This window comes from Microplitis demolitor, chromosome 3 (genome assembly GCF_026212275.2).
Source record: "Microplitis demolitor isolate Queensland-Clemson2020A chromosome 3, iyMicDemo2.1a, whole genome shotgun sequence".
In the NCBI taxonomy this organism is placed as follows: Eukaryota; Metazoa; Arthropoda; class Insecta; order Hymenoptera; family Braconidae; genus Microplitis; species Microplitis demolitor.
Genome location: NC_068547.1, coordinates 2,122,087 through 2,132,249, shown reverse-complemented (window position 1 = coordinate 2,132,249; position 10,163 = coordinate 2,122,087). Strand labels below are relative to the sequence as shown.

The 10,163-nt window shown below is 32.5% G+C and overlaps 2 protein-coding genes across 2 annotated transcripts; one reads left to right on the top strand and one right to left on the bottom strand.

The window, feature by feature from the left end:
- The first annotated feature begins 67 nt into the window (after positions 1-67).
- Positions 68-2,894, top strand: LOC103568869 (MAPK/MAK/MRK overlapping kinase). The gene is made up of 8 exons (XM_008545874.2): positions 68-237; positions 313-427; positions 694-783; positions 1,019-1,220; positions 1,295-1,578; positions 1,645-1,942; positions 2,014-2,462; positions 2,543-2,894. The coding sequence occupies exons 1-8, from the start codon at positions 216-218 to the stop codon at positions 2,823-2,825; spliced, it is 1,743 nt and encodes a 580-aa protein (XP_008544096.1). The 5' UTR covers positions 68-215; the 3' UTR covers positions 2,826-2,894.
- A 263-nt stretch (positions 2,895-3,157) lies between these two features.
- On the bottom strand, positions 3,158-10,047 carry LOC103568870 (uncharacterized). The gene is made up of 4 exons (XM_008545875.3): positions 9,299-10,047; positions 4,388-9,135; positions 4,026-4,315; positions 3,158-3,442 (listed from the first exon to the last, which is right to left on the bottom strand). Exons 2-4 carry the CDS (start codon positions 9,098-9,100, stop codon positions 3,379-3,381), a joined length of 5,067 nt encoding a protein of 1,688 aa, XP_008544097.1. The 5' UTR covers positions 9,101-9,135; positions 9,299-10,047; the 3' UTR covers positions 3,158-3,378.
- Between the last annotated feature and the right edge of the window lie 116 nt (positions 10,048-10,163).

Here is a 10,163-nt window from a genome sequence, read left to right as displayed (position 1 = left end):
AATGATTTATCTAACACACTTATTTATATTTATATGAGTAAGCTGAAGGTAACTATATTCAAAACTACAATTTTGTTTTCATAATTTTAATTCAATCCTCAAGTGTGTCAATCTAATAAAATTGAACGATCACTATTTAATGTTTTGAAATGATCGTTATTAGTATATAGATATGCCGGTTTCATTAGGAAACACTAAAAAATTATTTATCAAACATGTCAACGTCATTTTTTAAAAGTACGTTAAATTTATTTATTCATTTATTTATTATTTAATATATTGACGTTTTATTTTCAAAATAATTATTTACAGAATATAAAGTTGTTGAAAAAATTGGAGAAGGTTCATTTTCCGAAGTACTAAAATGCCAAGACAGAGCAACAGGCATTTATTATGCTGGAAAAAAATTAAAAAAGATATTTACATCGTAAGATAATTATTTATTTAACATACCGAATTTACCCAACGTCTAATAATTTTTTTGATTTTTTAAAAACAATAAATTATAAAAAAAAAACTTTTCAAATAATTGCACCTATAGTTTTTAAAATTTTCTAAATGTGCATATTTTTAGATATTTTTTTGTAATTAAATAGTCGAAAAAAAAATCAAATAACCCTTAATTATCTGCTAACTTCATATTTATTTATAATGATAAGTTAATTAAATAATTTATTTTAAAAAAATATCTAGGATGAATGAAATGCTTGAAAGTCCTGAAGTCATAGTAATGAGAAAAATTACCCGACATCCAAACATTCTACACATGATCGAGTCACACTAGTAAGTTGATTAAAAATATAATTTATGAGTGTAATGTAACTGACAGGCGGCAATTTTTGAAATTTTTGAATAAGTAAAATAAAAATTAAAAAATTCGTATTTACAGAATAGAAAATCAGTACGCGCTTATTTTAAATTTATTTATTTAAAATAAATGTCTGCTGCATTCGCACTCATAAAAATATTTATTTATCAAGAGAATGTATTTAAAAAAATAATATATTTATTTAAATAGCAATCCTATGACTGGTAAAGTAATCTTAATTTTTGAATTAATGGACATGAGTCTGTACGACCTGATAAAAAGCCGGAAGAGTCGAGTCATGTCTGAACAGAAAATCAGATTTTATTTATATCAGTTACTAAAAGGGTTGGAGCACTTGCACAAAAATGGTATTTTTCATCGCGACATAAAGCCTGAAAATATTCTCGTGAAGGTACAGATGCTGCTGCTCTATCTGATTTTTATATTATTATGATTTGGAGGTTTTAAAATTATTTTATTTATCAGGGCGACCTGGTGAAGCTCGGAGATCTAGGTTCCATTCGTGGAATCTACAGTAAACCACCATACACTGAGTACATATCCACCAGATGGTACAGATCACCAGAATGTCTGCTGACAAATGGATTTTACGGTCCCAAAATGGATGTCTGGGCCATTGGTTGCGTTTTCTACGAGTTGCTGTCATTGAAACCTTTGTTTCCTGGATCAAATGAAATCGATCAAATTGCTAAGATCCATGCGGTCTTGGGGACACCCCATGCTCGAATCATAGCTAAATTTCGTCGATTGTATGTCTTTATTAATGACCATTAATTACTTATTTATTATGATGATTTAAATATTTTATTTGTTAGAAATAAATCCAGGGATAGCGAGTACTCTTTTCCCAATAAAGGAACCGGGTCAGGATTCACGAGTTTGCTGCCTCATGTCTCGGAAACAGGGAAAGAACTTTTGAGACTGATGCTTATTTATGATCCTGAAAATCGAAGTAATGTCAAACGATTATTAGAACATAGATACTTTAATAATTTAAAAGAATGTGATACACCAAGACAAGCAAGCAGCTTCACATTGCCATCAGTAGACTCTTGTCAGTGGCGCAATTCCGTTCTCAGCTACATTACATCAGAAAAACGTCGTCGTTTTAAAGTAATTTATTAGTTTTCGTTAAAATAATTTATTTTACTTATTGATTATTAATTATTTGCTAATTATTTCAGCCACTAAGCACTAGACGGCCGAAAGTGCCCGAAGATTTTTCATCTAGAGGATCACGAATCATCACTTCAAGTCCAAGTCGTCAAAATTTTATCAGCAAATCAAGTATTTCAAAATTGAATACTCATATCAAAGAAGATACTTCTCTATATCTAATTCATGAATCAAAAAGAACTTATGAAAAAACTTGGAGAACTTGTGTCTATACAACAAGAACTGAACGATGTACAGAATCACCTAGATCAAATGCAAGTGTCTGTAAATTACCGTTGATTAAAAATAATAATATGTTTAAAATGTCTGGAGAAACTGGTGATGCTGCTTCAAAAATAAATCGAAAAAATATTCAATGTACTTTTACTCCTCAGTATAATTTGCGAGGACGTGATTTCTATCCGAATTTCCGGCAAAAACTTCAAGTGAAAGACAAATCAGACGACAATCGATTATCGTAAGCTGTTTTTTGTAATAAAAAAATGATTAATTGGTAGTAAGTAATGATTAAAGGATGTCATAAATATTTTTTTGTAGATATCTGCCGCAGATAGCACAGAAGCCAGTTCCAGAACGACGTCAAGCGGCGCCAACGATCTCAGCACCACAGCAAAATGCTGTGACTGAAGGCGGCAAACGTAAAACAAGATTACCAACAATTACAGAAACCCGAGTTACACTTCCACATACCAGGTCATCTAATATAAAGAGTCCAGCTAAAAAAATAGCCAAACATGAAACAACAACGAAATCACTTGGGAAAATTTTACCAGCTAAAAAAACAGCACCCGCAAGACGTCTACGGGGTAAAGGAGTTTAAAATTGTTATTTCCATATCCTAAATTTATTGTATTTTAATATTTATAATAATTAAAATTAGCTGAAGACTTTTGAAATTATATATATATAAAAAAAGAAAATTCATACTTTGTTTCGACACAACCATATAGAGCCTCAATAAAAAAACATTTTATATGGCACTTGACTGTCATTTGAACAATGATTAAAAATTACATGTTATTCTAATGAATATATTTTTTTTCGTTCTATAGTTTAATCACTTATATAAAATCTAATAAAATAAAGTATTTTTTAAATATTACATTACGTATCGTATTATAAAAAAACTACAAAAACATAAATCCACATTTTTCTCATCGCTTCCAATATTAAACGAAAAAAATACATCTTTTACTCGACGCTTGATAAAATATTTTTTTTATTTTTTATAGAGAAAATTTTAATGATAGTTGATTTTTTATAATCAACAGATACGTTATATTAATTAAAATAATTTCGTTTTTTATCAAACTTACTTATTAATAATATTATTATTATAACTGTAATGAACACAGACATATGTGCGTTATTATTCAGTCTGTTCCATTGCTACGGTGTAAAGTAACTTTCAAACAGCCTGGATTTGCTTCTGAAAAGCTAAAAAAAAAATAATATAAATTATTTTTACCATTAAATCTAAAATATAAACTACAGTCGAACTCTATTAATTCGGAGGAGCGGAAATTTCTTGGAATTTCCTAGTTAACGGATACCCCTTCTCCCTTACAAAGTAAACTATACACATGCGCTCTGATATCACATGTATGATGACATATAAATATATGCACACATACAAGTGTATAGCATTGGGTGGGAGACAACGTAGCTTGTAGTGGGGGTCAAAAATGAGGAAAAGTTCCAAGATAATGGAATCCGACTCTACTTTGGAACTTCCCCTCAATTTTGGGCCTCACTACAGCTACGCTCTCCCACGTGATGCTATACATATGTCTGTATATATAAATATATATATCATTCATGTGGCGTAAGAGCGCATGCGCATAGTTTACCTTTTAAAGAAGAAGGGGGATCCGTTAACTAGAAAATTCCAAGAAATTTCTACTCCGTAGAATAACTGTCCGAGAATGGAATTCGACTGTAAATGTCCCAATTATTGACACTGTAATGAGTCAATAATTAGGTCTTTTATCTCCTGAATCTAAAAACAAAATAAAATTACCGAATATTGTAATTAAGTAATTTCTTCGCAACAGCAGGTTTAATTCTGCTCGTTTTGCTGCTGCTTCTAGCGCCTCTTCCGGTGACGATATAAACTATTGAGTATCGGTTGTTACTTTTACTAAGTTTATTCAAATGATGTTGCAAAAATTTTTCCAATGCTACGATTGCATCTGCGACAACTAAGTAATGGAGATCTAAAATATCTTCATTGTCAAGTATTTGCGCCTCGACCATCGCACTTGCCGCTTCAGCACGAGCTTCTTCGTTATTTTTCGCATGTTGTCGGGACTGAAATATTTTTAAAATACAATTAAGTATCACATTAATTATTATTTAATTTAAATTATTAACTATACATACAACTTGTGAGTAATAAGCAGCGACAGCAGGACACCCTCGTCGATATGCCTCTGCGGCTTTATTGAAGTTTTCGACTTGCAGTGAAAATTGTCGATAAGCTTCTTGCTTAGCATTATCAACACCCGAAAGAGCATCTTTGTACATTGCTTTGTTTTTATCATTTTTGCTGTCAGGTCTTACGACAATTATTGGAGTGACACTTTGTGATTTTTGTTTATCATCATTTACTTTTTTTTCTTTGACAACGTCAACAAAAGTATCTTGTTTCCTGGTGACATCAACTGGTAAAGACCTGCCAGTACTGTCTTTTATTATTTCAAAAGTCTCTTTTAAATTATTTCCATGGGCAATTAAAATTTCATCAAGTGCTTTCGGATCTATACCTGGAAGTGTTTCATAAAGTTTTTGTCGTGACAATTCTGATGTCATGTAATCTGGTATTTCTTCAACAGTTTTTGATTTTACCGCTTCATTGTAATTCTTCAATGCTAATTCGAAATTCATGCTTTCAATTCTACGTGAAGAAATAGAATTTGAAGAAGCAGATGCCTCTTCGAGTTGAAGTTCTTTTTCAAGACTCTTGGCATACTCAGCGTCTTTTGCTATCATATTATCTAGCTGCTCATGCCGAGAGTTTAATTGTTGATACATACTTTCAATCCACAAGGCGTAAAGCTCTTTAGCCATTGATTTCTTTACTTGAATAACTGGCATAAAGCCGTCGGGAATGTGGAAGTCAGAGTTACTGAATAAATTCTCGAGTGAACGAATACCATCAAAGCCGAGGTTAAATTCAATTGTTTCCTCAGGCTCTGAAGACTTATCATTTTCTGTTGAATCCGTGCGACTGCAAGATGCCGTTGAATGCGAGGAAATATCATCAGATAAATCGGTGTCAGTTTTGTTGTCTTGAAGACTTTCACATTCTTGTAATTTTATTTCTTCATCTTCGGCTTCGTTATTGACGCTTGATGTAGATCTTTCTTCTTCATTACTGATATCTTCTTTCATCGAAGTTTCTGGTAAACTTTCTTCAGTCGTTTCTGTCTCTATCTCATCCAAAAAGTCAGCTGTTGATTTAGTCAAATTTTTTAAACAACTCGAAGTTTCATCTTTCGTTTCTTCACAATTTTTGTCTTCTTTTTCTTTCTCATTTTCAGAATTCTCTGACAGTTTAATTGGCATGTCTTCCGGAACGCCGTCCAACAAGACATCTACCGCCCACCCAAAGTCTTTCTGACACAAATTTTCGTAAATTTCTACCAAATAGTCACGCGGAATATGTGGAAACAAATCCACGAGCTGCGAAATACCTGAAAGTGGATCATCTGATTGGGAATCAGCATCACGATTAAACATATCACCGGTCATTGAGCCTTTATCGAGCATCAATTTCAAAGGTGGACGTTCCGATTGCACTAAAGGTATTCCCTCATTTATTGATCTGTTCAAAGTTTCCACAACGCGGTAATTTGAATCAGCAGTTCCTCCAACAAAAGAAACATTGAAATCATAATACGATGTGTTGGTCCCCGCCTCGTTTGTCGACACAGACTTTTTATCCGGACTATCATCTAAATTTAATTTAATACTCGGTACATCGTCCAACGGGAACGGTGACTCTCTCCAAGTGATACTGTTGATATTGTCTACCTTATCATCTTTTGTAGCTGCCGAAAATTCTGGCTCATTTATCAGTTCATTTAAATCTTTATTCGCGTCTAGAGTCAATCGCTCATGCATTTCTTCGGTTGCTTCCTTAGATTCATCTTCATTCGACTGGAATTTATCTGGTGACTTTGACATTTCTTCTATTTTATCTTTTTCATCATGAGCCTCTTCTAAAACAGCTTCTGTTTTTTTCTCTACATTACTACTGACGGCTTCAGTCGCTTTTTCAACTGAACTATCTCCCAAAATAGATGTCTTAATAATATTAAATATCGATCCGATCGTAGATTTAGATGGAGCCTTTTTAATTTCTTTGCTGACACTAATTTCATCTTTAACTTCAGGTACAGCTGACTCAGGTATTTCAGTGACACCTAAATTTTCTATAACTTTTTCAAGATCATCGTCGCTCAAACTTTCATCTCCAATGGTATCATCGATGCTGTCATCCAGGAACTCTGAGTCAATGTCACCATCATCAGGCCAGGGACTTTTTATTTTTAATTCACCATGTCCAATTACATCTTCATCGGAAGTATGCAGCTCTTCTTTTTCTCCTTTATCTTCATCATCACTATCATTACCACCATCATTTTCTTCCTCTTTTTCTTTGTCTTGATGAACATTTTCAACCTCGATAGAAGTATCGACACAATCCTTGCTAACTTCATCAGGAGTAGTATTGTCAGGCAACTGAGGCAGTTCTTCACCATCAACTATTTCCGTAATGACCACAGTAGATTCCTTGACATCAAATTCGCTCTTCTGATTGTATCTACTCGCCAATGTTTTAATAAATTCGTCCATTTGAGTACAATCATCTGGAACACATTCGACTAAAAGTTCTTCTTCCGTCATCAAAGGACTTTCTTTGCCACTGTTACCCTCTTTGCTAAACTCTTCATCCTGCTTCCTGATTTCATCAGCATCAACTGGAGATCCTTTAGGTTTGTTATAATAATATTCTTCATCAAGATGATTGCTGTGTAATGTTTTGCCGTCCAATAGTAGCGTAAAGTCCCAACAAGGTGGTAGCATGTTGATATTATCTCTAATCTCACATTCTAGTTCATCTGTCTCTCGTACTGGACTAATTACATCTAGATGTACTACGCTATTTTTTCTCTCAGACCCTATTGCACCTAAAGGTTGAAGCATTTGGCTGTCATCTGTCTTCACACCCTCGGTTTTTTCTTTCTCAAGATCATCAATATCAATCTTTGATACCTGATCAACTTCTACCAGGACTTCAGGGCGTGCAAGACTCTGTAAATATTTACTAAAAGAATTCTTATTATCCTGAATGACTTTTTTATCTTCAATACGTTGGTCTTGATTTATATTCTCAACAATAAGTAAATTTTTTTTATCAACTGTTGGAGATCGAGTTTGAGTTTCTATTGGATTGAAATCACTAGAGTAAATATCTATAAGTTTTTGACCAGTGATTCCTCTCTCATATTTTTCAATCATCATACGAATTTTTTCTTTTGGAACACCATGAATATTTTTACGTGACAATTCATTAGCATTGTAAGCCCACGGTGTTGCCATTTCTAATACTTCAACACCGTAGTTATGATTAATAGCCATCAGTACGTAAGGACGCATTTCCCAGATCTGAAGATTAGTATTGTCGACAATAATTGGTGTCCTGCCAGATTTCATGGCATTCAAAACTCGACTTTGATTTCGTGAATGAGCTTCGCTGAGTTTTGTCGGGTCATACTTGTAGACTCCGCGATTGTGTAATTGAAAAAAATCATCCGTACTGAATATGTAAATTGATGGATCTTTTGCTAGTGTTGTTGATATAAGATTCCTAGCTGCTGTTGACTTTCCACTGCCTGGAAGACCGCGCATGAATATTATTAATTTATCTCCACGATTGATAGCCTTTTTTATTCTCTCAATCGTAGTATCATGGGCCTGTTTAAGTGGACTTTTTGATGGTGATTTAACACGAGTTGCTTTGACTGCAGTCGGCTGAATATTTTTTCGCGGTGGTGATTGAACAGGTGATGATAAAAATTGTGAGACATTAACTGGAATATTTGATATACTGTTGTAATCATCGTCATTATATTCTTCCTCGACAACGACATCAGCATCATCGTCTTCAGAACTGCTTTCTGTTCCGGACTTACGATAGTGCACCTTCAAGCCACATAATTCCGATTCATTGCGTGATTTATTTGCTAAACTATTATTATTATTATTATTATTATTATTATTATTATTATTATTATTATTGCTATTGTTTTTATTAGACTTTGTAGTTTTCTGATGACTCTGATTGCGCTGTGAATTTGAAGAAACTTGATGGAAGTAATCATTTTGTGGGCTTGGTGATGGATTATTCGTTGTAAAAAAATTTGTTGATAAATAATTAGAATTACTCTGCCAAACTTTACCATCGTCTTTTTCATTTGAGTTACCACCAGACCACAATGACGTTGGTTTATTCCAAGGTGAGCTGGGAATACGTTTATTGCTATCAACTTTAGCTGGCGAATAATTTTCAGCAGCGGCATCTATATGAGTATCTAACTTTGATATGTTACCACGAAATGAGTCCATTCTATTTTTTGATGAATTTTTTTTCAGTTCTTCAAATTTACTAAAACCCTCCAACTGTTCTTTCAACTCGTCGTCATTCATTCGTAAAATATCATCGGCAGCAGTCGAATTTGATGATAAATTAAGTTGATTGTCTGAGCTTGAAACAGTTGGCGACATTATTTTTTCAGCTGGTTTTTTTTTATCATCAACAGTTGCTGACAATGCAATCAGCGCATCTATTGTAAATTGCAATTCCCAGTTACAATTTTCAGCAATTGAAAGTATGACATCATGATCTAGAGTACTCTGGAACATTTCTGTCACCAGATCACTTACCATTTGTTGCTGGTTTTTGTTTTTATTGTTGTTTTTATTATTGCTATTATTATTATTTTTATTGTTATCATTTTTTCTACCGCCACCTTGACCTTTACCAAGGGATGATGACGTTACAGGAGGCCACTGATCATTTGATGCCATTTTACTTCAATTCAAATACACCAGCATAACCTTACCTACAACAATACAAAGAAATCAAATAATTCGTTAAGGATTCCACGTAATCTCTCAATACAAATTTAATATTAAATTCAATTTAATTTAGAGATATATGATATATATTTTTGTGTACACATATAATCATAAAATTAACAATGCACTGCTTACGAACATACTTACTAAATTTATTTTATTTTAAGAACCACAATAAATTATTTTTTTTTACTAATTGTATTACTATTATTAGTAATAACACATTTTAGTTTAAAAATAAATTTAAACAATTAAATAGAAACCAGGAAATAAAATAAAACCTTGGAAATTCTAAGAGCAACCATTTTTAATATGATCCTGCTAGTAAACGTGCTTACCAACAGACAATACTTAAGAAAATTGAAAATGACAAATATGGAAAAGGAAAAGTTTTAAATTTTCGCGCCAAATTTTAAATTCTTATAGAATGAATAAATAATTGTAGAACTCAAGGAATCAAAATTAATTCAAAGTTAAAAAATTTCCTCTCAATTTTTTATTCTGGTAACATTGCGGTCTCTTGATGTAGTTTCCATAATGTTTTATTCAATTTTTCGAATTTTTTTCTACTGTGCGCCTCGTATATCATCAACATATCAAACAAATATATTAAATACATTATCACAAATAAGTATAAAATAAAATCAATGAACTAAAAGTATGAAATTTTAAACAGAATGTGGGAACACAATAATAACCACATAAATGTAAAACATCATCGTAATATTACTTGTTACTCACGAAATTCTAAATAAATAGAATTTCAAAAATCGCTTTAAAATTCAAAGTGATAGCCGATAAAGTTTATTGAAATTGATGAGTAAACATATGAACGCTCACATTTCTGTTATCGTGATTCTCGCCAAGTTCCTCGGGACTCGAATTATCAGATGAAGATTTATTTATTTGGGCGGCTCGTCGGATTCATCGCTCTCGTAGAAAATTGACAAAACTACAGGTAAAAATTAAAGGTCTCCTAAATTTTTTTTTTTTTAATTTTTCTGGTGATCTG

What these genes read in the sequence shown, in the direction of transcription:
- LOC103568869 (XM_008545874.2), top strand. Translation starts at nt 216, where the DNA reads ATGTCAACGTCATTTTTTAAAA. An exon ending in GTCAACGTCATTTTTTAAAA is followed by an intron (nt 238 to 312) that starts GTACGTTAAATT and finishes AATTATTTACAG; the next exon opens with AATATAAAGTTGTTGAAAAA. An exon ending in TTAAAAAAGATATTTACATC is followed by an intron (nt 428 to 693) that starts GTAAGATAATTA and finishes AAAAATATCTAG; the next exon opens with GATGAATGAAATGCTTGAAA.
- LOC103568870 (XM_008545875.3), bottom strand. Translation starts at nt 9,100, where the DNA reads ATGGCATCAAATGATCAGTGGCCTCCTGTAACGTCATCATCCCTTGGT. An exon ending in CTGCTTATTACTCACAAGTT is followed by an intron (nt 4,316 to 4,387) that starts GTATGTATAGTT and finishes AAAATATTTCAG; the next exon opens with TCCCGACAACATGCGAAAAA. An exon ending in TTACTTAATTACAATATTCG is followed by an intron (nt 3,443 to 4,025) that starts GTAATTTTATTT and finishes TTTTTTTTTTAG; the next exon opens with CTTTTCAGAAGCAAATCCAG.